The sequence below is a fragment of the Heliangelus exortis genome, chromosome 21 (genome assembly GCF_036169615.1).
Source record: "Heliangelus exortis chromosome 21, bHelExo1.hap1, whole genome shotgun sequence".
Taxonomy (NCBI): domain Eukaryota; kingdom Metazoa; phylum Chordata; class Aves; order Apodiformes; family Trochilidae; genus Heliangelus; species Heliangelus exortis.
In genome coordinates, this window is record NC_092442.1 from 8,014,960 (window position 1) to 8,041,784 (window position 26,825).

General features: G+C 43.9%; 2 protein-coding genes and 3 non-coding genes across 13 annotated transcripts in view; 1 reads left to right on the forward strand and 4 right to left on the reverse strand.

Moving 5' to 3' along the window:
- Window positions 1-9,155, reverse strand: part of TEX14 (testis expressed 14, intercellular bridge forming factor) — a 32,275-nt gene extending 23,120 nt beyond the window's left edge. For 7 of the 8 annotated variants that reach the window (XR_011730182.1, XR_011730183.1, XM_071765537.1 and 4 more), the window contains exons 1-7: window positions 9,027-9,155; window positions 8,541-8,694; window positions 3,653-3,767; window positions 2,744-2,909; window positions 2,030-2,166; window positions 1,307-1,388; window positions 742-872 (exon numbers count right to left, since the gene is read on the reverse strand). Coding sequence is in view for 6 of the 8 variants with exons in the window: in XM_071765537.1 (XP_071621638.1) it covers window positions 742-872; window positions 1,307-1,388; window positions 2,030-2,166; window positions 2,744-2,909; window positions 3,653-3,767; window positions 8,541-8,676 (767 nt within the window). In the remaining 2 variants the exon portion in view is untranslated. Of the gene's footprint in view, window positions 1-741; window positions 873-1,306; window positions 1,389-2,029; window positions 2,167-2,743; window positions 2,910-3,652; window positions 3,768-8,540; window positions 8,695-8,919 lie in introns of all 8 variants that reach the window. The other variant, XM_071765535.1, reaches the window with a different exon arrangement.
- Window positions 4,463-4,677, reverse strand: LOC139806296 (small nucleolar RNA U3). The gene has a single exon (XR_011730211.1). It is a non-coding gene; the product is annotated as a small nucleolar RNA U3 (small nucleolar RNA).
- LOC139806297 (small nucleolar RNA U3) lies at window positions 6,241-6,455 on the reverse strand. Its single transcript, XR_011730212.1, has one exon. It is a non-coding gene; the product is annotated as a small nucleolar RNA U3 (small nucleolar RNA).
- On the reverse strand, window positions 7,578-7,792 carry LOC139806298 (small nucleolar RNA U3). Its single transcript, XR_011730213.1, has one exon. It is a non-coding gene; the product is annotated as a small nucleolar RNA U3 (small nucleolar RNA).
- Window positions 9,156-9,207: 52 nt separating the features above from the next.
- RAD51C (RAD51 paralog C) lies at window positions 9,208-26,808 on the forward strand. 2 transcript variants are annotated; one of them, XR_011730185.1, is made up of 9 exons: window positions 9,208-9,425; window positions 10,491-10,749; window positions 11,026-11,192; window positions 12,211-12,344; window positions 15,332-15,463; window positions 17,736-17,802; window positions 20,909-20,969; window positions 22,877-23,299; window positions 26,527-26,796. XR_011730185.1 is itself a non-coding variant. In XM_071765564.1 (9 exons), exons 1-9 carry the CDS (start codon window positions 9,308-9,310, stop codon window positions 26,626-26,628), a joined length of 1,101 nt encoding a protein of 366 aa, XP_071621665.1. In that variant the 5' UTR covers window positions 9,208-9,307; the 3' UTR covers window positions 26,629-26,808. The 2 variants fall into 2 exon arrangements, 1 of the variants encoding a protein (XP_071621665.1); XM_071765564.1 differs by having other exon boundaries at window positions 22,877-22,937; window positions 26,527-26,808.
- The last annotated feature ends 17 nt before the right edge of the window (window positions 26,809-26,825 follow it).

A 26,825-nucleotide genomic window follows, 5' to 3' on the forward strand; every position in this document is an offset into this window, starting at 1 on the left:
AAGATGTTCTCTGCAGGATTTTCTTCCCAGTTATGAGATGACTTACAAATGATTTCACAATTCTGAAATGCCCTGGTGCTGTCCCCTGCTATTAGCAGCATTACTTTGATGATCCTGCCTATAGGATATATTCCTTCCAATTTTTCATCACGTTGAAGACTGGATGTAGCAGGACACTTTGCTGTCCAAAGATGCTGCCTTTCCATGTCTCAAGGTAAAGAACAAGGACACTCTAAAATTCTGTTCACTGAAGGTCATCTTGGGAAGATTAAATCACCAATTGGTCAATTCTCTGGATGCCTCTGAGGCACCACTACTTGCTGCACAGCATGGGAGATTAAAAAAATGCTCAGATTGCACTTGTAACTCTCATTTCACCACAGGTTTAAGCAAGTGCACTGCAGACATGCACATCTTGAGCTCTGACCCAACAACTACAAGGACCAAACACTGAGCAACCCCAAAAACATATTTCCAACCACAAAAGGAACCTGTTTTGAAACACAGTTATCAATGAATAAAGCATAATTAGGTTAATATTGCTGGAAAGGACAAGAGCAACCTACAGGTATTGAGGGAGTCCAAAGAAGATACTCATCAGTGGACTGCAAGCAGGAAGAGTGGATGAATACAGAAATGACAAAGAAAACAATCCAAACAAGGCATCTGGTACAACTCCTTGCTGCTTAATATTAACAGATACACACCTAGAGTGACTAAAATCCCTCCAGTTCCACTTACTTTCTCATGATCATGTATGGTCCAACAGGGTAAGAAAACATTGGCTCATCATCTGCCTGAACCACATCTTTTTCCCCAGTAATAGGGAGAGAGGTCACATAGCCAAGATGCCCACCACCTGCAAGACAAAACTGAGCCCCCAGCAGGGCATAACCAAAAGGAACACGAAACAGGTCCCAGGATCTGTCAGTATCTGCTGCAAGCTCACTAAAAGCTGGAGTGCAATCACTGCAATGGGAGCATGAGCCAAGCATCAAAATGAAAGCTTAAGATATTTATGTCAAAAGCTTCTCTTCCTAGTGAAGCTGTGATAGGGAAAGCAGAAACAGTCACCAAGGACTCCCACATCTGACATTTAACTGGAGAGTTTCTACTGACTGTTCCAAAACAGCTTCCTCTGATAAGGCCTATAAATGACTGAAAGCCTGAATATCTGTGGCTCTCCATATGTGTTTTTTTTCCCCACCATTCCAGTATGAGAGCACTAAAAATGAAAAAGAACACAGGTGGGATAATTGCTGTGAAGAACCTGTGAGTCTGAAAAACCATTATCCATACATCTTACCTTGCCAAAACCCAAGCTGTAAATGTTCTTGGCTGCATTTACTTCACCTTTCAGAAATCTTCTCAGAGGACTGCCAACATTTCTAAGTATCAAAAAACATTAACAGTAAGAGTAACTAAAATGCCAAGGCTCTGAGTGAATCAAAAAAAAAAAAAAGAAAAAAATGGAGAAATTCTGCAATAATGTATTCCAAAAGCTGCAATGGATTACGTCCCATGTAGGAAGTGTAAGGCAGATGCTGAAATTCCAAATTGTTGTGTAACTTCAGCCTTGTAGATACACTGTTGTATTTCTTTAAAGCAAGACAACCAATTAAAAACAAAAAATAAAAATACAGTCATCCTGCATTGCTTTCTGTTCACAAGTATGTATTTTTCTTAACATATACCTGGTATAAAAGCTCTTGAACAGCCAGAAACACACCTCCAAGAGATCTGTAGTGACCTCAGAATTGAAGAAATGAACTACTTCATATAACTAATATTTTAATCCTACTAAAAGCCAGTATTTCATACTGGTGATTTTAAGAGTATCTCTTAATACATAGACATTTACAACTATCAAGTTTCCATTCAAAACTCTCACAACAAAAATAAAAGTATCATTATTCCTAACACATATTTAACTCTGGTATTGTCAAAAAGAAATGCTAACATGGTAACAGAATATGGAAGTAAAAGTCCTTACTGATCAACCCCTAAGTACTTGAGAATATATTCTTACCCTTGAACAAGGCCACCAAACCTGGTTGGACTGTAGACCAGCATTTTTGATGAGCCAACCCTGCCGAGTAGATCAGAGGGAAAATTTTGAATGGCAGCCTGCATGTGGAACCTACAACGTTGTATGAACTCCAGCATCTAAAGAGGAGCAGGAGGGGGGGGAAAAATCAACAAAAAAAATTAGTTCAGAATCACAAGGTAAATAATTTTAAATGGATAAACCATTACTACTGAAAAAGTAACTTGTTACTTGTAATTGAATTTTTAGAGGCATTTCCAGAAACGGGTACACAGAAAAACTCAAAGATAATCAATTACATGAAAATGTAAGAGAAAGATTACTTTAAGTACTAGATGACTAACTCCCAAGACATTCACCCACTGAAAATTTCATTACCAGGTGTCTTTTTAATAGGAGCATAGTGATAACAGGAAAGAGGACTACTGAAACTTGAGCCTGTCATTCTCCTTGAGGCACACTGACACACAAGGGTCCTACAGAGATGCACTCCTGCACCTGAGCAAAACCTAGCTGAATAATCTGCATTGTGAGGATTTAAAAGTATCACTACTGACACTGATAAATAATGTTAAACCACTTTTCCTAGCATGTAAAAGCCAGGAATTTTTCTGTGGAGTGCAGGGGTTTCTTCACTTTTAAGAAGAAGATGCAAACACACATCTAGCACATACTGAACACGTGTTACATGCATACCTGAGCACTGCTTTCTTTTCCAGCTGACATGGCCCAGCACTGAGGGCTTTTTCCCTCTTTACTGTGCAGCCTCAGATCCCCTCCTTCATCCAGGATCCTGCTAAGGATGCACTGATTTCCTGAGAAGGCAGCTGCATGCACTGGGGTGCTCCCATCGTAACAGCGGCTGAGGAGAATTGAAGCAGAAATGGGGTCAACCTGCCCTGACTACACCCCACCAGCTGAGCTTCTGGGGAAAAAAGCATCACACTTACAATATTTACATTCTCCCAAACAACACTGTTGCCCGTAGTCAAAACACAAACCAACAGAGTGTCAGTTTATGTGGTGCTTTATTCGGGGCCTGGGAAACCTGAGGACTAGCGTCCCAAGTCAGGATTCCAAAGACCCTCACTTTCAGTTCAATTTTTATACCTTTTTACAATGAGGCTTATGTGCCAAATTACACATCCTTTTGTTACAAAGACAATCTCATAAATCGTGCGGATAACAATCAGTGTGCCTGTAGATAACAATCAATGTGCCTCCTTAATTTATTAATCTTTTGTTTTTAACCACTCCCTGCACCTGGATATAATATTTCAAAGTGTCAGTTTGCTTATGTTCTACATGCTCTACTAATCTCTTTGATTATTGTTCAGCATATTCTTTCCTTGTTCCCCTAACCTACATCCTGGTTTGGTCTCCATACATCCTTTTCTTGCGGATTCAATTTGTCCCTGCAACACCACCATACAGCATGAAATAAGGAAAATTAGGCATCCGTTTACCTCTGAGGATCTTCAGCTGAAAAAGCACCATGCGTCTTAAGTACATTTATATACGGTAAATATTCTGTATTATATTGATTAAACTCACTAAAAGTTTAATCATTTTTTTCAATTTGACAAAAACAATTTTACACTCAACTGATTAGGGTCTGAGCCATTATCCAAGAGCACGTCCACTATTTTTCCAAGACCCAGCAAGGCAGCAACGAAGAGAGATGTCTGTCCCATGGAATTTACTGCATCAACAAAAACACCTACAAGAACACCAAAAGATTATGAGGTGAGTGCTTATTCCTCACCACCCTGAATGAAGGACACGGGTTGATTAACACTGAAACCACCAGAATCCTTCAGAGCAAAAACTCAGTGTTAAAAGAAACTGGAAAAAAAAAAGAAAGCAAATCACCTTCCCTGGAACTTTCTATACAAACCATGTGTTTCTTGTCCACAACGTTTTAATGAAAGACATATAAATGTAAGAGGCAAAGTGTTAAGATGGATGAGCACAAATTAAACTGGAGGACAGCATTAATGTGTAAATGGATTATTTTAAAGCAGTACGGGATTACTACTTTGATACTTTAACCAAACTTCTAACAAATAAGTGCCTCCATCAGTTTGACCCATAACTACACAAAGTGTGCATTCCAATTGAACTGTTTCTTTCAAACTCATATAAAAAAGGGGCTCACAAACCACTCAGCCCGTGTCCTCTCCCTCCCAAATCCTCATCAAGAGGATCGGGAACGGTCATCAATGGCGTCCTCCTTTACCTGCCCTGACTGTAAAAATCCCACGCAGTAACTGCTCCTGGTGACTTGACAGGACACTCAGGATGAGAACGAACTGAAACAATCTGAGCCATCAACACTCTTATCAGTGTCGAAAACATCCTTTTAATCGAGATTTCTCCTACTTTTGATACCATTATTAAATAAAGGGCTCACAAACCACTCAGCCCGTGTCCTCTCCCTCCCAAGTCCTCATCAAGAGGACTGGGAACGGTCATCAATGGCGAACGGCTCCTGCACAAGCAGCACCGAACACCCGCTTCGCGCTCAGGAGAGAACACCTCGCTCCTCCTCGTGGCTTGTGACGCCGATCAGGGAAGATCACTCTCCTCTAGTGACCAACTACAGAAATGATCCCTGAAAGTATAGTCTTAACCTCCACCAACACGCCCTCCACAACCACACCCACACGCACTCCCACACACCACACGGCTACCCGCACAACCTTTCACCCCGCACAACCCGATCACACCCCCCGGCACCCCCACCCTCCCGACCGCCTCCCAACACCTCCGCCTGCGCCCCACGACCCGCGGGACGGCCGCGCGGGGCGGTGAGCGGGACGCGCCCGCTCATTTGCATCTTTACCCGGCACAGCCAATCACAGGCGCCGTCCGGATACACCTCACAAAAACGACACCGGCACCGCGCCCCGCCCGCCCCGGGGCCGATCGCTGCCACGGGGATGGGGTGGGCGACGGCGGTGACAACTTCGGTCTCCTGCGGGAGTAGGAACGGGGCCCTGGCGGTAGCACAGCCCAGGCTCGGGTGGCGGCAGCTCACAACGTCACCTGTCAGACGGTGATTTCTAAAGAGCCTCCAGAGACACGGAGAAGTTACAGGCAACGCCAAGTGTCTCTGCTTTCTTCCGGGTCACCCAGAGGTGATGGAAAAGGTCAAGTGTTAGGGAACTCTCAGTTCCTAAACGAAGTATGAGCTAGTCCTCATGGTATGAAATTGCACAAACTCTCTTAAAACATAAAATGGCTTTTTGCATACTTATGGTCGAGCAGGCATGACCAAGGGACCCCTCAGCTCATTGCAGGGACAGCCCCCATCCTGAAGTTCTTCCAAATCTTAAAAGCTGCACAGGGAAGAAAAAAAGGTATCTCTGGACTACCGAAACCAGGCCAGCACCCCAGCCCCTCACACTTGTGTGAAACCCTCACATTACCCTGGCATCACAGACAAGGAACTGACACTCAGCATCAGACAGAAGCAAATGGGTATTGACACCATGGACTCAGAGTTGGTTTGCAAAACACTGGAGTGTGTGTGTGTGTGTGTGTGTGTGTGTGTGTGTGTGCACTAAAGAGTGGACAAATCATCTTGCACCTGAATGTCAGAAACGTGTTAAAACCATGTTTGAAAACACATCTGGGCTACCCCGGTTTGAATGGGACACCTCTTGTGCCTGGATGAAGCATTACACTTGTAGCTCAACTACAACCCAGCCTCTCTCCTCACACAACACAGGCCAGCTACAGGCTTCATGACACAATGGATGAGATGAGTGTCTCAGCCTGTTGCTCCCCTGCCCCACACCACCAGGGAAAACACCTGCCTGGCTCTTGCCTGGTGCCCTGAAGGGGATGCATTGCTTTTGTCACCCCCCTACACAGCAGGTGGCTGGAGAATACCACAGCCTAACTCACACACCCAGGTATGAAGAAGCTTCAGGGTATTTCATTTCACTGTAAACCAACCCCAGCCCACCAGACACTGAGTCCCAGACCCGCCCGGCCACTTCCTCCTTTCCCTGCCCTGACTGTAAAAATCCCACGCAGTAACTGCTCCTGGTGACTTGACAGGACACTCCGGATGAGAACGAACTGAAACAACCTGAGCCATCAACACTCTTATCAGTGTCGAAAACATCCTTTTAATCGAGATTTCTCCTACTTTTGATACCATTACTAAAAAAAGGGGCTCACAAACCACTCAGCCCGTGTCCTCTCCCTCCCAAGTCCTCATCAAGAGGACTGGGAACGGTCATCAATGGCGAACGGCTCCTGCACAAGCAGCACCGAACACCCGCTTCGCGCTCAGGAGAGAACACCTCGCTCCTCCTCGTGGCTTGTGACGCCGATCAGGGAAGATCACTCTCCTCTAGTGACCAACTACAGAAATGATCCCTGAAAGTATAGTCTTAACCTCCACCAACACGCCCTCCACAACCACACCCACACGCACTCCCACACACCACACGGCTACCCGCACAACCTTTCACCCCGCACAACCCGATCACACCCCCCGGCACCCCCACCCTCCCGACCGCCTCCCAACACCTCCGCCTGCGCCCCACGACCCGCGGGACGGCCGCGCGGGGCGGTGAGCGGGACGCGCCCGCTCATTTGCATCTTTCCCGGCACAGCCAATCACAGGCGCCGTCCGGATACACCTCACGAAAACGACACCGGCACCGCGCCCCGCCCGCCCCGGGGCCGATGGCTGCCCCCCAGTGCCGGTGTCACGCTACAATACAATGCACGTTTCGTTCCGTGCTTGAGTCTCGGGCAGCGATGCGGGGCAGCACAGCGCGAGTCCTGCACGGTGCTCTGAAGGGGAAGCGTTGCCTTCCAGGGGCTACCGATTCTTCCAGGCACCCTCTCACATACTCATTACATGGCCACAGAGCACCACCGTAATTAACTCTATCCTCTACATCTCTGGATCCAGCTGAGCACCACGGACTTCCACACCATGGAGTCAACCTAACACTGACCAGTTTCTCCTCACCTCGGACCCCAGCTGGTACCCCTGTGTTGTCAGGATCCAACCTGACACATCCCACCTTCCATGGGATTGCACGGTGTAAAAAGGCAGCTTCTTCCTGACCGAAGCCTCATCACACTCCAGATCCAGCTTGAGCCCCACAGAATCCAAACACACATCATGAATTGCAATTCCTGGGCAGTTTCTTCCCAGCCCATTGTCAATTTGATAAAACACTGCTCATCAGAAACACCCCCACAGCACTCACATCACCTTGCACTACCCAATAGGTGGATCGAGAATACTCCCAGGGAAGTCGCAACAAACATCCAAATGCATTTTTTTTCAGTACATACTGACTGGAACGTACCAGAAATTCCCAAATCCAAACCTGTCTGGCTGCCCTTACTGTCACTGCATGAAAGTGCACACTGAACAGCCAGAACTCCAGTGTCTCCCTGCATGGATAAACTCGGTTGTATCTCTTTACAATTCAAACCCAACTGCTATTACCTCATGACTTTTTTTAATACATGTTTATAAAAAAAGGGCTCACAAACCACTCAGCCCGTGTCCTCTCCCTCCCAAGTCCCCATCAAGAGGACTGGGAACGGTCATCAATGGCGAACGGCTCCTGCACAAGCAGCACCGAACACCCGCTTCGCGCTCAGGAGAGAACACCTCGCTCCTCCTCGTGGCTTGTGACGCCGATCAGGGAAGATCACTCTCCTCTAGTGACCAACTACAGAAATGATCCCTGAAAGTATAGTCTTAACCTCCACCAACACGCCCTCCACAACCACACGCACACGCACTCCCACACACCACACGGCTACCCGCACAACCTTTCACCCCGCACAACCCGATCACACCCCCGGCATCCCCACCCTCCCGACCGCCGCCCAACACCTCCGCCTGCGCCCCACGACCCGCGGGACGGCCGCGCGGGGCGGTGAGCGGGACACGCCCCCTCATTTGCATCTTCTGCGCCACGCAGCCAATCAGAGTTGTGGCCCCACCCCCACGAGGTTGAGCAGCGCCCCCTGTCGGAGCCCGGTGACCGCAAGAGGCGGACCCGCCCGCGCACGGAGACAGCGCTGGCGACAGCAGCGGCCATGGACACTTCTAATAATCACGAAATAAAACAGCGTCAAGCACTAAGTTTCTTTTGCAAAATCCTCCGTTCCCATGTGGTTAAAAATCTAGGAGTCAAAAATACCCATCTGTAAACCACACTGCACTCAAAAGAGTTACAAAATCCCATTTATAAAGTATTTTCCTAAGTAGTTTTATAATTTTACCATAGCTCAATTATTTTCTTACGAGCACAATTAAAAGTAGACTATTCAATTTACTCCTTTTCTTATGTAGTTTCGATCCAGTAATTAGTGCCACTTCCCACAAAACGTGAACAGTCCATTTTTGTTAATACAAATCACTCAAAAAACGCTATTTTTTACCACGAATATAAGCATAGAGAGAAAACCTTTCTGCCAGCACTTGGCTAAACTTAGCTTTTACCTTTTTTCAGGATCTTTTTCACTTTCTCATAGTTCCCCTGCCTCACATACTCGTGCAGCTGAGCTTCCAGGGAGTCACCAGTCACACTGCCGAGCTGGACCGGGCAAGGCATGGGAGGAGGGATAGGACGAGCCATCTTCTTCTCTCACTACCCCTAGGAAAAAGTATGAAATTACTATAAAGCTGCAAAACGCCAAAGAAATTCCTTTTGAATCCCAGGCAGGAAGGTAGCACCGCAACCCCACCACGCCCTCTGATGGAAATCCTGCCCGTCAGAAACACTCAGGGACTTAGTGACCAAGGGGAAACGTGGCCACAAGGAGCAGGAGGGAGAGGTGCCCCCTGAAGCCCGAGAGATGCCTGAGGCTCCACCATTTACCTCAGGACAGGGCAGAGGAACCACCATTCCGGGTCAGCGCTGCTCACGCTTTTTCTCCCCCTTCCCCACCACCATCTCCCCTTGTTCCATCCCTGCTAAGCACATACCCCCTCTATGTGCTCTCTAAACGTTCTGTCACGGCTCAGTCACGGTTCTATCACGACCCCTCCACAGTTTCTCGAAGCTTCTGCACTACCTGCAGCACGAGCCCCGCTCCCGCCTCTCCTCACACTTCCGCGCGCCCCCCGCGCTCCTCCTCCCCGAGGGGGCGTGGCTTTGAATGGAGGGGCGTGGTCTGAGAGGTGGGCGGGGCCTGGCGCGGCCTAACTCGCCCGGGAGCAGCGGGACCGGGGCCGCTCGCCCGCCCGCTCGCCCGCTGGCCCCGGGGATGCAGCGGGAGGTGGGCACCTTGCCGCTGGCCCCCGCTCTGCGGGCCCGCCTGGTGGCCGCTGGCTTCCAAACGGCGCAGGAACTGCTGGAGACCGGTCCCTGCGGGCTGAGCAAAGGTACCGGCGCGCAAACCGGCGCTTCTCGTCTCCTCTTCCGCCAGGTTGCCTCCCGCTCCTTCCCCGCCGCGAAAGCTTCGCCCGGGGCTTCTGAGCGAGGAGATTTGAGCAGGGTTTGGGGTTTTGAAATGGTCGGGGCGGACTGAGGAGCTTGGTCTGTACTGAGGGGCTGTGGGGCAGATCCCTCGGAGATCTCACTGGGCGGAGTGAATATTTACTGCCTCACACGTGCCTAAAAAAATAAAAATCATCTCGAAAACCGCGTGATTTTGGTAAAAGCCCTGTCTTGCCCCGAGCGATAGACGTGAGATGCAGAAAGAAAGCAACCACAGGATTTCGCCTTTCTCGTTCCTCATTTGCTTTAAACAAAATACACAAATCTGTGGAGTCAGAAAGTTGCCTTAAGTTACAAAAAGCTAAAATAAGATTTGCACAGCCCCTGTCAGAAGTGACATCGATTGTCAGTAGTTTTATTATTCATGATAATCTGGCAATAGTTTTACCTTGGGGGGAAAAGGGAAGCTGCTGCATTCTGGCGTGTATGCATGCAAAGATTTGCAGGTATCATCTCTGCTACTCTATGTTTAAAAAGAATGCATTTGCTGCTCAGCCCTGGAATACCCTGAGAATTCCCAGTACAACCAGTGGGTGTGCAACCTGCCTGCTGTTACAGGACCTTCTTCCCTTCCAGTGAACTGAATATGATGCCACATTCAGTGCAGAACAGGTGAATTGCTCTGCCAGATCTCATGGACGTTTATTAACAGCAGCTTTGGTTATTTTTTATTTGTAGAGCACTTATTTTCAACTGATTTCTGAATACAAAGCAACACAAAGCATTGGGGATTCTTTTGAAAGAAGAAAAGCTGTGTGCATTGTTACATGAAAAGGATTATTATTTATGTGCTGTGCTGCAGAATGATCAGGTTCTGTCAAATAAGCTGAATGATCTCTCCATGCTTTGCTTTTTGGTTTGTTTTTTTTTTTTTTGCTTTTTTGGTTTTGTATGCTTTGCATTTTGTTTAAAAAAAATAAGGTTGTGTTTCATCATCTTGACTCTTCCAGAAATTGGAATCTCCAAAGAAGAAGCACTGGAGGTGTTAAAGCTTGTGAGGCAGGAATGTCAGGGGGATGCTGCAAGGAGTGCTGGGGGGTCAGGTGCCACCAGAAAGTGCACAGCACTGGAGCTGCTGGAAGAAGAGCAAGCCCAGGGCTTCATCATCACCTTTTGCTCAGCACTAGACAATATTCTGGGAGGTGGTGTGCAGCTGACAAAAATCACCGAGATCTGTGGAGCACCTGGTGTTGGGAAAACACAGCTATGGTATCTTATTTTTAAATTATTTTTATGCAACTGAGAATCAGTTTCCTTTGTTTAATTTAACTCTGAATCACTAATTTAACTCCTCGTTTTTCTTGTTTCATGACTGCAATCCCTGATTCTTCTACAATATTGTAGCTACAGTCATGATAATGGATGTACTGCTCCCTCTTCCATGCATTCCTCAGCAGAAACATTGCTTCAGGAGTGAGTTGGGAGGGGAGAGCTTTGTGATGTCAAGATTTCTCTTTTTTTTTTTTTTTCTGTTTCCCCTGGCAGTATGCAGTTGGCAGTAGATGTACAGATCCCGGAATGCTTTGGGGGTGTAGCTGGAGAAGCTGTGTTCATTGACACTGAAGGCAGCTTTATGGTTGACAGAGTAGTGGACATTGCAACCACCTGCGTGCAGCACTGCCAGCTCATTGCTGAGGCTCAGCAAGAAGCAGGTACAGTGCTGAGTGCTTTCCTCCTAGCCAGTAGGACCAGGCCTGAGTGGAACAAGTTGTCCCATAGGCTGCAGTTTCACAGTTTGAGGGTTTCAGCAGCAGTGCTGGCAGTAAAGGAGTTCCTGCTGCCAGCCTTGCATTCCCACCTGTATCAAACCTTGAACTGCGTGGGTATGTGGAGCCATGCTGGACTGAGCTGATCTTTAACAATAATTCTTATAATTCTTTTACCACATGGTGGTTTGTGGAGGGTTTTTTAGGCACATGGGGGGGGGTTGGCTTTTTCTGTTGTGGGTTTGGGTTGTTTTTTTTAAAGCACGGATCACTAATGATCACAGTTACACCAAAACCACAGCTCTGTCAGAAAAACTGGGAGATAATGTTCTGCAACACAGACAGAAGAGCAGCTGGAGAAAAAAAAAAGAAGGGAAAAGGCAGAATTTTTTTAGGCAACGTTGCTGCTGGAGCCCCATATTGTAAAGCTGTACCTGAAATTTAGCTTCTTCCCAAGGTCAATATAATCAGGCTGCATTTAATGAAGAGTTTCATTCTACAAGTCATTAGGGGGCTTGAGATAGTGACAGCTTCTGTGTTTTAGAGTATTTTATGCAACAAAATCCTGTTTGAATGAGGTAAAAGGACACCATACTAAATGAGCTACTGCCTGTACATTAAACAGTGGATGATTAATAGTCTCTGTTGTGCTCTGGTGGTGGTGTTCTGGCTTGAAAGTTATTTACTGGAAAAGTTCCTTTTTCAGAAACAAATTTTTCATTTTTGGAGCTCTCCCTTGGAGGCTCTGGTGTACCTATGTGCAAATGCTGAGATAGCATCTGCTCACCACCTTCTTGACTTTCAAACCAGATGGAAGGTATGTTTCCCACACTCTTTATCTTGCCTGTTTCAGGGGGTTTTGCTGTCACTATATGTGGAGGGCAGAGTTTGTTAGAATGATGAAAGTAACAATATGCTAGGAGAGACTTCTGACTCATTTACTCATCTATTTATTTGTTTTCAGATCATCTGAAAGCTTTGGAGAGTTTCTCTCTGGAAAGTATCCTCTCTCACATATATTATTTTCGTTGCCATGACTACACAGAGCTTCTTGCCCAGGTCTACCTCCTCCCAGACTTTCTTTCAGAGCATTCAAAGGTAAGGGTTATCACAGCTTTACCAGAAAACATGACTCATCTTCACAGTAAAACTTTCAGGAGTACTCATCTGGTACAACAAGAGTAACACCTTAGTACCTCATCAGCTTGGCAGGAAAATATTGGCTGGTGTCAGTGTACACCAGTGTAAGGCTTGTGTACAAATTATTCTTGAGTGTAATTTGCTTTTGCCTGCACCTCCACTTTGGGGTGAGGATACTGGATCTGTGTTGTCACACATTGTCTCATTTCTGGAAGCACCCAGTTACCATCAGCAGAACTTTTTTGTAAAGGAGTCTCTGAGCCAGGTGTGTGTGTGACCCCGTGGTACAGGGAGATCTGGGAGGCTTAGTGCTGATTTTTTTTTTTTGTCCTAGAAGATCACTGAGGACCAGAAGCATCCTGCACTGTCTTGGCATCCAGGAAGTGGCTCTTCCCCTTCTTTCCAATATATTTTCTGTTGCTACAAGCAACCAGAGCCTGCAGCTTGACTCTTGGGTGGACTGCAGCCAAAAACTTTCCTTGTACCCCGTGTCTAAGCGAAATGCTATTGTAAGGCAGATTTTCACCACCTCCCTTCCAGATTTCTGAGTTCTGCACAGCAGATCCAATCCCTAACAGGATTCAGGAAAGCTGATTTGTGCCTCCTTTCAAACTGAGCACAAATCAGGGTTGTTTAGTGAGATTGTCTCTTGCATACATAGAATTTCCATCTTTGGAAGCTGTGATGTTCTTGGAAGCACAGATGGGAGCCTTACTTTTGCTTAGTGTAGTCTGGTATTTCCCTTTCTCTGCCAGGTACTAAGGGTGCCCTGTTGTGTTTGCTCTTGTGGAAAGTACAGGGCTTCATTAGCACAGTTACATGGGGCTGCAGTTCTCTGGTACCATCTGTGCTGCTTATTTGTGCTTGGCCTGGAGCCAGAGACACTGAAGGTTGCAGGAGAACTCTAAAACCTTCTGGTGATTCCTTGGACAGGCTATAAGTGACCTGACAGATCGTTCATTGCAGTCCAGCTCTCATTAAAATTAGTCTGGTGCCCCTGTGCAGACCTGGAGCTAGAACTGGGATCACAGGAAGCCTCCAAGATATTTTTTTTTTTTTTTTAGGAGACATAGTTGTAGAGAGTGTCATCTGGAAATATGATTTAGTTTGAGATCTTGTTAATAATATGAGAAAGACCAGAAATATTTAAAAGACTGTGTTAGAAAATATTCTTGTCATAATAAACCTAATTCTTTAAGGTCTTCCAGAGATAGGCATATGTTCCCAAGCTTTCTCTGTGTAGCTTAATTTTGAACACTCAAGTCTACTTGTTTGCTATTTTATAACAAATGCAAGTGGGAGAAAATAAACTAAGTTGCATCCTACCTGGATGTAGTCATGGGATAGAAAACAGAGGAATATTTTACTTTATTTCTAGCTTTTTAATCTTCTTTTTAAAATTAAGATTTTTTTTTTTCAGCTGGAGGCCCAGGGCCATTTCATAGAGTGATGTTTGCTGCAGACTTGGATATTCCAGTCACAAAGTGACTTGCCAGTAGTGAGTTAAATCAGTAATAAAGAAAATAGGTTTCCTTGTGTTGTTTGTAATTTAGGATTTGAGTGACATGTAAACACTGTAAGACTATTCATCTCCCTTCTGTATTTCAGAAAATTTGGGTCATCAAAACAGCTACAGCAAATGAAGTTACAATAAATCAAAATCCCAAACTAATGTTTTTATAGTGTCTTGAGAGAGATGAGCCAGCAGCAGCATTGTGCTCTAGCTTCAGCTAATGATTGCCACAAAAGAAATTATTCAGCAAAGCAAACATCTTCAGGCAAGATAGATACTCAGCTCCATTGTGCAGTGCCTGGAATAAAGCATCTGATAAAATCCACACTTCTGCAATAGTTTGATAATGATTTTAGAATCTGATGAGTTGGCTTAGCAGTGACTGCAGACAGCATGTATTCCAGTTCTGGTGGGGATTTCATTTTTTGAGGGAGGAGATGGAATAAATTTATTCTTTGTAGAGAGCTGATTGAAGTCCAAAGGAGGCAACTGGGCTGGTGAAGGGATCCAGAACAAGTCCTAAGAGGAGAGGTTGAGGGAGCTGGGGGTGTTGAGGCTGGAGAAGAGGAGGCTCAGGGGAGACCTCATCACTCTCTACAACTCCCTGAAAGGAGGTTGGAGCCAGGGGGGGGTTGGGCTCTTTTCCCAGGCAACTCTCAGCAAGACAAGAGGGCACAAGAGGTCTCAAGTTGTGCCAGGGGAGGTTTAGGTTGGATATTAGAAAGATTTTCTTTAGGGAGAGGGTGATCAGGCATTGGAATGGGCTGCCCAGGGAAGGGGTGGATTCTCCATCCCTGGAGATATTTCAAAAGAACCTGGATGTGGCACTCAGTGCCATGGGCTGGGAACCACGGGGGGAGTGGAGCAAGGGTTGGACTTGATGAGCTCTGAGGTCCCTTCCAACCCAGCCCATTCTATGATTCTAGGATTCTATAAGTACAATGCTAATGGGTTGTTTTGTTTTGTTGTTTTTTTCTCCAGCTTCAATTCTGCAAAGGCTTTAAGTCCAGTTTTGTTGCTCTGTATTCTGTACCAGTACTGCAGGGATCAGCCACCTAGCTGGAAGGGAGCAAGCTCTGAAACTGGGAGCAGTCAGGGGGGCAGTTTTGTGCTGACTGATGGGAGAGCTCAGTGCAGCACTGAGGTGAAGCTACTGCAGCTGTGTTCTGAGCTTGTATCTATGCATAATGCAGCACTGCACCTTGCATGTGTCCTGTGTGTGGAGCTTAAGGCTCTTTTCTCAGCATCCTTGTGGAGTGCTGATTGTGTCCCACGTATAAATAGAGCCAATGGGTGTTGCACTGCCACGCACTCGAGTGTGAAATCACAGATTGTCATCATAAAACGTTACAGTGCACTTAGAGCTCTTCCTGCTTTTCCTCACTGGTTTGTGGAGCAGTAATGGAGGTGTTGCCTTTCCCTCTGCGTTTAGGTCCGACTGGTGGTAGTTGATGGAATTGCTTTTCCTTTTCGCCACGACTTTGAGGACCTCTCGTTGCGAACGAGGCTGCTGAACGGGCTGGCCCAGCAGCTGATCATCACAGCCAATGACCACAGAGCAGCGGTAAGGACAGGGCGGGTTTAAAGCCCCAAAGATCATCCTTGGGAATAAATATGTGACCAAGAAATAAGCGACTGTGATTTCTGATTGTCTGTCTGTAAATAGCAACAGAAAACTGCAAGGATGTCCTCTACATTTGTGTGGGTTAGTAAAAATAGATGCATTGCACAGACAAAACTGTTGAGGTGGGAAATTCCTGAAGTTGCCAAAATAAGTATAATTTGTATTAAAAGCATCCTGGGGATCTTAATTAAATGGTAGCAGATCAGTTTGTCATGCTGCTTCACACCATCTTCTTTAATGGTTTGGTTGGACAAGGAATGCACCTCTGCTGACTTTCCTACAACGTGCACATTAAAATGCATGAGAGTATTTAGCAGTTCCAACATAATTTTCCACTCCTCGTTTAAAAATAAACTGCTGTCTTCGCAGAGGAACTGTTCAGAGGGAGGAAAACCACTTTATCTGCTAGTTTGGGTTGCTGGTATCCCTGGAAAGCCAGAGCTTCCTTCCTGAGCAGTGCTTTTACGTCAGTTACCCCAACATGGAGGCCAGCAGATCTGTGGCCACGTAGCCAGCAGATGGCACTCAGAAGCTACAGCTGTCCCAGAAGTTGTCTGGGCAAATCTTGTACAGCCCAGGAGAGCACTGTTCAGGAATTGGAGCTTACACCATCTCAAAATGGTGCTTGTAGCTGTTTCCAGGTGACTCGCAGCTTTGTCACCCACAACTCGCTGGTGCAGTTGGCTTTTGTTCCCAACTGCTAAAAATAAAATAAAAAAACCCTCCCTTTGTGCTTCCTGCAGGAGGGGAAGGAGCAGAGCTCCACGTTCTGCTGGGTGAGGTGATGGGGCTGGAAGTGTCATCCTCTGCCTTGTCCTGACATGAATTATGAATCCTCTTCCTGCAGGCGTGGGCACCAGAGGGAGATGACTGTTCCCTGACTGCCTGATTTGTACCCTGTGCTCTCACTCATTAATTGGCTACCTGGTGACCTTGAACAGGAGCAGCTGCCATTATCCAGTTGTTTGGGTTTTTTCTTTCATCAAGGGAAGCATAAATAACTTATTTCTATTGAACAAGCAAGCAGCTGAGGACAAACACTTGCTAAATAAATCCTGGTGAAAGCAGCAATCAGCCACAGAGCTTCGGAACTGCCTTAGCTCTGAGTAGCCCTCTTTTTAATTTTTGAGTTAGTTCCCTGTAGCTTGCAAGCAGTCTGAATTCAGCTTGCATGCCAGAGATTGCTCATTGGGCAGCACAGCTGGGCACTTGGAATGATCCAAGATGGTACAAGATAAATTCCTTTAGTTTCTAAAGCTGAACTTGGTGGGTTGTACCAGGATGACCAGCCCAGCCCTTCCCCAGCAGTGAGGTGGGGCTGTTATCCTCCATATATGATGAGTTACTTTTCTAAAATATGCAATATGTCTCTTGGGGCTTTCAGCTATGTAAATGTTTTGATGCCTGCCCCATGTGCTCAGTGGAATTCCTTACTCCAGCACACTTTAACTGTGCAAGCAAGAAATCACAGAAGGATCTCAAACAGTTAAAGACCCTAGGGCTTAGGATAAGTCCAACTTTTTATTATTATTATTATTATTTCATTTTTAATGAACTTTACCATTAATATTCCTGGCTCTTTTCTGTCTCACCCACCCCCACTTCTACCAGGGATCTAACCTAGACTGTCTGTGAACCTCCTACAAGTGCTTCGTGCTGCGAAAACACTCCCCCGCTCTGTCTGTTCACTTCCATTCTGCTTTGTATTGTACCCACTTGCACATTTTTAGACTACAAGGTGCAGGAATCCTGTTCATCACTAGCCATGTGCATGTTTTCAGCAGCACCACCAAGTTCATTTATGCTCCTGACTGAAAAGCTATCTCTTTACAAGAGGGTTAATCCAAGTCACCCACATCTAAGTACAGATCCAAGCAGTGTTCAGTACAAATCCAGTGGAATGTGCAGGTTGTGTAGAGTTTGGATCCCGTGGAAAAGAAGACATTCAGGGGTTTTTTTAAGTCTTGAATGAAATAAATTTGCCTTCCGTGCAAACTGAAAATACGTTTTGCAGGGTTATTTGGTTTTGGCTCTTGAGAAAAGATGAGGCACCTTTACAGTTTCTACTTAAATAGAAGCTTCATTACAGTTGGCAAGAGTTTTGTCTGAGCAGCTACTTTACTGGTAAAAGCTTTTTTGAAAAATCCCTCTCTTCTCTCCCCACCAATTCTGTTCTGGAGATTTTCTTCTTTGCTTCTCTTTCCTCTTTTAGGTAGTTCTGACAAACCAAATGACAACAAGGATAGGACAGAACCAGTCCACATTGGTACCTGCTTTAGGTAAGTGTTTAGTTTGTGAGTTGAACACAGAGTTAATCTTCAGATACATGGCTTTCCTTTTTTGGGGCATTGTATACAAGGAAAATTATTTTTCCAACTATTTTTAAAAGTCCAGCTGCAGCCAGGTCAGCTAAGGAGGCCACTACCCCTCCTGGAGGTGACTCCTGCATCCCAAATGCTGGCTGAGCTGTTTATGTTTTTGCCTCCCTATCCATTTCTGCCAAAAGTGGGCCAGGTAAGCTTGAGTTATTTAAATAAATAAACATCTAATAAATCAGGTAATTTAGACTGAAACAGGCCAATGAATGATCCTATAAAAATGTAGGGGTGGACCTGGGGACATGAAATTTCTTCCAGGAATGTGGTGCTGAACAGGTTAAAGCACTAAGAGGAGAAACCAGCTTAACAGTTACACACCTCAGACTATGCTGCAATTTCCTAAATTCCCTGAGAACCATTCAGTGCCTCTCCAGAGCAGTTTAAATTGTTTATTTTGCCATTACACTTGAACACATTCTATTACTTATTTGTCAAGGCATTTCTTATTTGCTGCATAGCTGGAACTCTCTGCCCATTGCTCTCTACAGTTTTGATGCAGAGGGAGGTTCTGGGTGGGATCTGGCCCCAGTGAGTTTAAGTGGTTTTTACAGGCTGCTCAATTTTGCCCTGTAATGAGCAGAGTAACCTCATCTAGACTCTTCTGCTGCAGTCACAGGGGAAAATGGAACAGCTCTTCTGAAGTAGAGATTGTGACAATTTAAGAAAAAGCTCAGTGGTTAAATCTTATTTAAGGTTGTAACTTGATATTATTCTACGATGCACCAAAAGGGCACAAATTCTCTATCCACACCTTCAGTTTCTGTGAAATAAGTAATTCCCTGGTTCTGGAGGGGAGGGAGAAGAAGAGGACAGGACAAAGAAAAAGATGTTCTCAGTGTCTGTGCAAGCACTGAACCATTTGACACAGATGTAAGATAAAATGAACAAGTACAGACCATCTCCTTTGAGAATGTGAAGAATGTGGAATTTTGAGCTGTGCGTGCAGATAAAGACCCAGCCTCTGCTATCTGACCCTTTTTGTTAGTTTTGCCTCTTGCTCTCTGATACATTATTTTTGGCAACTTTTCTGGCTGCAAACTCAATTAAAGCTAATAGATGCTGTCTTTTTTTCAACAGCCAAGGCTGTTTGAGAGCTGTTGTGTTCATAGAGTCATAGGGACAGCTAAGAACATGCAGACATTTGGGGTAGGTTATTCAAAGGTAGTTTGTATTACCTTGTGCATATTTTCTTTTACAAACATTTCATTTGACATAACCTCACATCGACCATAAACTGATTGTGACTCCCAGAAGAATGTGTGTGTAACCACATAGTGTAATTAAACTGAGTAGTGTGTCCTCTTGCAAAAATGAAAGTTTGTATTAGTTGTAAGAGAGATTCCCTTCATCCTAAACAGATATCTCAAGCTGAGCATTTCAGAGTGGCACAAAGATGTGAATTTATTCCATCTATTCATTCTAACTATTAAGCTGGTGGATTTAAAGGTGGGTTTTATGACCCACTCTGAAAAGAAGCTATTTCAACAGTCTGATCATACAGGCTAAAGAGCCTCCTACTCCTCCATGGCTGATTGTAGCCAAAGGAACTGTTGCAGGAGGCATCAGCAGCAAAATCCCAAGTAAAATCAATCCTATTGCCTCACCTAAATAGGTTTTTCCCCCATTGATTGCTAAGCCTTAGAAACAGCCTTTTCTAAGATTTCACAAGCACATTAATCTCTAAACTCTTATTCCACTTCCTAGCAGAGGGAAATTCTTAATTATGGAAAAAAAAAAAAAAAAAAAAAGCACAGATGCTGCAAGGTATTAAGAGCTTTAGGAAGGAGACAGCTTTCTTTCCCGCTAGTGGTAGCTAAGCTGGGTGTTCCTAGACATTTCTACTGGATATATTTAGAAAGGAGGTCAAATATTAATCTATAGCCAGTTTTACTGGGAAATATCTCATTTTACAGCAGCACTTTTCTCTCACACTTGATACAGTTGGAAGCATTCTGGTGTGGAATTTTTACCCATTGTGAAATGTGTTTTGATCTCTGACTTGGAACCATATCTGAGAGCCAAAATCTTTAATCTCAATTTAGATATAGTAGAGAAAAGTCTGGAAAGATGCCTGGAGGGTGTAGGTCTTCATTACAATTGAATTTTTATTTTTTTTTTTCTTCTCCATGCTATAATGAACACCAGAGCAGGTGGGGCATCTCCAAATGATGGAGACCAACAAATGATGTGGAAGTTACAGGACTGTGCTCAGGTGACCAGGAGAGGCTTGCAGCACTGCAACAAAATGACTCTTTTAAAATGCAGTCTGGTTTTGGACTACTGACTGTTTTCCTGTGCTAAACAGAGAAAAACACCCAATAAAACTGTCTAGAAATTGACTGAGCTTGTGGTCAGGTGTGAACTGAAACAGTAGGACTGTTTCCACTGAAATAGGAGAACAATCCAGACCTCCTTCTCTGTTTCCACCACACTCCCCTGCCCCTTGCTTTTGGTTGTGTTCTTTTGCATTTTGCTGTCAGAAACAGAAGACTGCTTCAGGGGCCCTTAATACTTTAATAATCATTTACTTTCTCCCAAAGCTTGTCTCCCAAAGGGAGTGATGTTTGCTCATAATTATGCCTGAGAGACAGAATATCACAATTTTGAGGTAGGATTTAGACATACTCACTAGACTTCTTCAGTAGTAATTAGAAAAATCTTTCTTCATGCTGCCTCAATTTTCAAGATTTGTCTGGTACTTGTCCTTTAGAAGGTATCTATAAAATCCTTGCATGAATATGGAAGTAGTGTATTGGATTTCTCTAAAACAGTGTTTTTTAGAGTACAGAGGCCTCATTATATTTGATAAACAAGCTGTGAAATCCTTGCTCAAATGAAAAGGATGTGATTCATTCCTGCAAGAAAGGTATACATGGTTTAACCTTAGTTTGGGTTTTGTTGGGTTTGTTTGGTTTTTTTGGAAGCCTTGTCTAATTCCAGTTCAGTTTAGTGATGGTTACAAGAGATAAATAACCAAAAAAATGGCCTTTCATTTTGTGTCATGCAGGAGAAAGCTGGGGACATGCTGCTACTGTGCGTTTGATCTTCCACTGGGATGAGAGTCAGAGGTGAGTGAAAATTTGGGGCCTCAGTGGCACCTGTTGGACCTTTGTGCTTCTGAATGCCCAAAGGAAAGAGGATGAGGATGATAAAATCAGTATGAAGTTTGGTCTGTTGCAATGAGACATTTTCTGTTTCCTGGTTGTTGGGTTTTTTTTTTTCCCCTGCTCACTTCTCTTTCCTAGTCAGTTAAATTTGTCTTCTCTAAAGTATTGCAGTGCAGTAACTTAGGAATCCTTGCTTGGGCTCCCTAATCTTCTGCAAACAGGGAACAAAAATGCAACTGGAATGTTGCTGTGCATAATTTTGCTTGTTAAACTTGAAATAGAAAAGCAGTGACACTTTCTTGCAGAGTTTGGTTTGAAGGCAATGCAGAATGATTACAGCAGGCTGTTTAATTTGGAGTTAAATTAACATCACTGGTTAGTTAACAGCCTTTATAAGAGAGGAGCTGCATCAGCATAATGATTGCAGAGTGAACAAAAGTTAATTTTATCTACCAAAAGTGAAAAGCTTTTCTTCTTCTGCAACACAGGGAGGCTTGTGGATGCTGGTTCCAGAAGGCAAGCCAAAAATAGACAAACATGTTTTATTTACTGTTCTAAGTATGCAGCTAATATGGAGCAAGGCCTGCAGAAGCACAGCAGTGCTGATTACAGCTGCCTGTCTGTGAAAAGCAGAAATTGCTGGATTCTGTTGCATATTTACATGAACTCCCTATACCTGATGATCCATCATGGTTTTCATGTTCTTGTTTTTTTTATTTGGTTATTGAGGCACCAAGGTAACCATTTAAGAATCGATTTGCCTTTTTTTAAATTTTTTTTTTTATTTGTGCTTTGGCCAAATATGATACCTGTCTTCATTTCTACTACTGAAAATGTCAGAGCTTAATTATAAGGGTTCTCATTGCTCTGAGGAAAGATCCTGTTGAGTCAGAGGGATGGAGCAGAGCTCCAGCTGAGCACTTGGAAAAAACACTTGTAAAAAGCATGGCTGCTGCAACTTCAGATTTAAGCTGCTTTGGAAAGTTTAAGCCCCCACTTAAATGTTCTGAGGAATTCCCTGTGTAGCTAATATGAAGTGGCAGTGTTCCTCAGGCTGTAATTACGTCCTCTTTAATAGAATGGCACCTCAGGGAGGGAAAAAAAAACCCCAAAAATAATTAACAGGATCTTTGGCAGGTGTTTTGAACATACAGAAATGAATGGTTTGGGAAGGTGGGCATGGTACAGATTTAGCAGCCCTGGGACTGCCTGAGAAGCCCTTTGCTTTTGAGCTGCTTTTCAATCTTCTGTTTGTTATCCAAGCATTATCACTGGGCAAGGTACTGCACAAACACAAATCAAGACCCATTGCTTGGGGTCTAAATCCAGAAAATCAAGGAAGTGCTAGAGGAGAAATACAAGAGTAACATTTTCCTCAAGGTTATGCTGTATGTCAGTGGCAAGGTCAGGCTTATAAATAGAACATCTATTCTCCTTCTCCATCCTCCAGGTCATATTGACAGGCTTGTGAAATCTCTAGAAAAAAAAAAAACTTCCCTAGAAGTATTTGAATTCTTGAGGGTATCTCCCAGTTTTAGAAGGTCAATGAACAAATGATTGCTTAATGGAGTAGGAAAGAGTTGTGCTCAAGACCTTTCTTGCTTGTGTTTTAAGGAAATGGCATTTGGAATTGATGAAATACTGTAATGAAACAAGACTAATTAATCATTCATACACTGACAGGTCATGTAAGAGTGGGAATTAGGCATCCACAGTTCAAATGACCTATATAAAAATGCATAGATAAGAATTCCATTGGTCATCTCCCCTATGACTGTGGGAAAACTTGGGGTCTGGTCATTGGGTTACTTGGATTTTTTTATTCTTATATTCACTGATCATAATTACCTGTTTTTTTCTTTAACCAGGTTGGCAACACTGTACAAATCACCAAGTCAGAAGGAGTCAACCATTCCATACTGCATTACAGTTAGTATTGCTTTTGGGCTGGAGATAGAGAGATGGGAGGAAGTTGTTAGCTGTAAAGGAATTTCCAGACACAAACAAATCTGAGAACAGTTTGCTTCCTTAGTGTTGCCTTCTGAGGGTAACCAGTAACATAACCAGTTAATGAATGTTTTGCTCTTTAGCAAAATGACCCAGCCTGTTAGTCCTTGTAGATTTGATTTCCAGGCAGTCTGTCCCCATCTGTTGTTCTGCTGGTACTGCTTATTTTATCTGCCCTTGATGTTAACTTCTGGCCTAAGTGCAATTACAGAGAACAATCATGCACTCTCTGAGCCTTCATTCTGAGAGACCTGAGCAAGCCAAGCTGTTTTGTCCTTTGCCAGGTAGGTTGTTGTTTCCCAAGTGGCTTTTCTCTGCATCTGCTCCTGTGAAATTTATCTTTTTAGGCCAAAGGTGACCAGAATCACACAGGGTACTGTAGAGGTCTCACCAGTGCTTTGTGCCATACATATTTCCACATCTCTCCTGTAAGTGCATGGCCTGATACAACATATATTGTATTTATCTCTGTCCTACCTGTGACCCAACAACCAGCCAATATATTCACATTTTTCTCTTCTGTCACTACCATATGAGGAGTTCCAGCTTATGGCTGGGCCCCTTATTCATCCCTAGCTAAATCCTGTGATTATTTTCTTTTGTGCCATGCTTAGATACATATTAATGAGAGTATATACTCTCTAAGCTGTGTTTAGGCTTAAAAAAACCCCATCACTCAGTTCTTAGATCCTCAAATATCAGATACTTAGGTACATGCCATAACTATTTGCTGTGTGTCCTCATGGAAACACGTTGCCATAGCATTTGCTGCAGATTTTAGTGCTGCCATAAGATGAGATCTTCAAACTATTGAACAGAAATCAGATTTTTGTCACTCCTGAATGGATCCACCTGGACAGAAAAAAAGACTGGAAAAATACAGAGATCCTTAGTTCTGTAAAGACTGGAAGGGGAAGAGGGACTGCATCCCAAGGTTGTTTGGGTCATGTGATGAGAGCCTGCAGCCTTTTCTCTCCAGCTGATAGAGAGATGGGTTTTATCTAAAGACAGTTTAATTGCCTTTTTCCTTTCAGTTTTATATGCATTATAAAACAGCTATGCTGTCATCTTCTGTGTGAATGCACACAATCTTGAAATACAGTTGAGAGTGTGTCCTAATCAAAGATTAGTAAAAACTTAAGATTATCCCTGTGTTTTTTCTCTTAATGCTGTTGAGCTGCTTCACCAGATGGTTTCTGTAAGTAAAAAATGTATTATGCCTGCTTCTTTCAGGAAATTCAGTTCTGGTGGTAGAGTCTACTGTTATAATTTCTCATTTCCATCTCTCTAGTTAAGATGGGAGATGTAAATACATGCTCAGCATTTCCAAATCTGATCTTGCACATCTGTCTATAACCAGCATATAAAAGAAAAAAAAAAGATAATTAAAAAATTAATAGATTCCTTAAGCCTAGCTCCCCAAAGATGTTTAGGCCTATGCAAAGCAGATACTTTGCTACCAGTGACAAACTGGGTGCCTGCAAGCCAAAGGGGAAGTGTTTCATTTAGTGACTGAGCTCCAGTTCTCTCTCAGCTCTGTCCTTCCCAGCACGCTGGCAAATCAGTCCCCACTTCTCAAGTGTGGAAGCTGTGGAACACTTATCAAATGACACAGAGTTTCTTTCACAGGCTGATAAGGATTCATTCTTAAATGCAGAGCATAAAAATGTAAATTGATTTATGCACAAGGGAGTGAGTAGATTGTCTGATTCACCTAAATTTCCCAGATAATGTGACCTGGTTTTTGCATCGTGAAAGACAAGAGGCACAGGGTGTGTATTCTGGGTAGGAATTGCCAGTGTTTCCCTGAACTGTGGAGGGTCTGCCAGGCTGGCAGTGAGAGTACTGCTCAAGTAATCAAGGCATCTACCTTTGTCAGTCTTGATGTAGCCTGTAGAAACCAGGAAACATTTAAGAAAATGCAAAATTTTCCTCTGTTCCATGAGCCACCTTCTCTCAAGGCTCAAAACCCCCTGACATGCTTGACAAGCACACACAAAATTATTGCATTTTCAAGATGCTCTGCCCAGAAAGTCCATGCCTTTAAACTAAATGTAAAACATCTATACTAAGCAGCCTAGTTTATCATGTTCTGGCCTTTATAACCATTGGAATGCTTTCCCTGGGAGTCTAGCATGCTGGATTAAGTGGATTCTTGGCTACAAATCCACCTTTGTGCCTAAGGGAAATGGCAGAGATTAGACACAAGCAACAGTGAAACACTAAACTTGAAGATTCCCCATTATGCTATTTAGAATTACACTTGAGCTGCTTATAACAGCTGAGGGACTGCACAAATTCTGCCCTTGTGGTACCTCTTGCTGCTTGTTCCTTTAAACACATAGCAGGCTGTGTGAGGTGAGGCATTTAGAAATAGAAATACAGGGATGGGAGACTTAAGCAAAACATTTTTAATTGGATTTTTGTTTTGGATTGATCTTGGCATGGGACATGCTGGCATTTTAGAGAAGTCACGTGGCCAGTTGATAGTAATTCTACCTGCTTTTTTCACACTTCACCAACCTTAAATGTCAGCTTTCCTGAAATGCTCTCATCCCCACAATGTCTCTACATGAGCGTGTAGGATCCCCAAAGCAATTTCTTTTTCTGATTAACCCCTTTTGCTTTCTAATTCTGCACTGCAGTAAGAATCTTCAGAGCTGTCAGAGTGCTCCCAGCACACCATTTGTCTGGAGATGGGAAGACAGTTCACAGAACATCTTCACAGAACATCTCAGTTTCTCCATCTGCATTGATGACATGTTTAACTAACTGATTTTCCACATCTTTCATATTTTAGTATCTTTTAAGATCCTTGAATTGTGAGCCAAGGTTATAGAAAATAAGAACAGTGCTGAGCCAAATAGATGACTTTAAGCTCCCTCCTGGGTAGCAGTGTCTACTTTTCACTTCTACATTTAGTTCTTGGCAGTTAAAAGGTTCTCATCCTGTTGTGTCCCATAAATTACTAAGCTGAGGGAGTCTGCAGTCTAGAGACTGATTCAGATAATGCTGTTCTTTTACAATGTCTCATTGATGTTTTCAGTTCATTAAGTAGATGCCTGAAATAAAAATATGCCAGGTTTTAGAAATTCAGTTTTGTGTCTGAAAATTACTGCAGCAATTAATCCAGTCATCTCCTTGCTCCTGCAGGAGCCTGAGTAAGGGCTGAAGGATTAGGCTTTTAATTTGTTTAAATAGGCAACATAAGTTAATTTACAGAGCAGCAGCACTCCATAGCCATAGGGGTTACTAGTGGTAAAATGAAAATGATGGCTGGGATGGTGAAAATAAAGGATCTTTAAAAAATAAAATGAGGAGGCACAGTTATGAGTTGGCATGGGTGTTGAAAAGCTTGCAGTTCTGAGCCTAGCCTGGTCTATAAATGTTTTGTGGCTGCTCATCTAAAATAAATGACAGCATCATAACTTATTCTGATCTTCTGGGAACTAGTTACTCATGCTTTATATCCACACAAGTCTTATTACATGATTTTGCTTATATGTTCCAGCCTCATGGCTTCCGAGATGTGCAGCCTCCAGCTGTCACTCAGGAGGCAGAAGGGACTGAAATGAACCCTCGGAAGCGGCCACGGAGAGAAGAGGAAAAGTGACAAAATGTTACAAAATGTGTGCTCCAGGAGAACAGCTTTGTAGTGAACAGGCAACCAAGAGTAGCCTGAAAGACTTTAATTCCTGATCTGGATGTTACTTTGACATTAAGGCTGCAATATGCAAATCTCTGCCACAGGAAATTGCTTTGTGTATGGCATATTTTATAATAAAAATTTATGTTTTCTATAACAAGAGG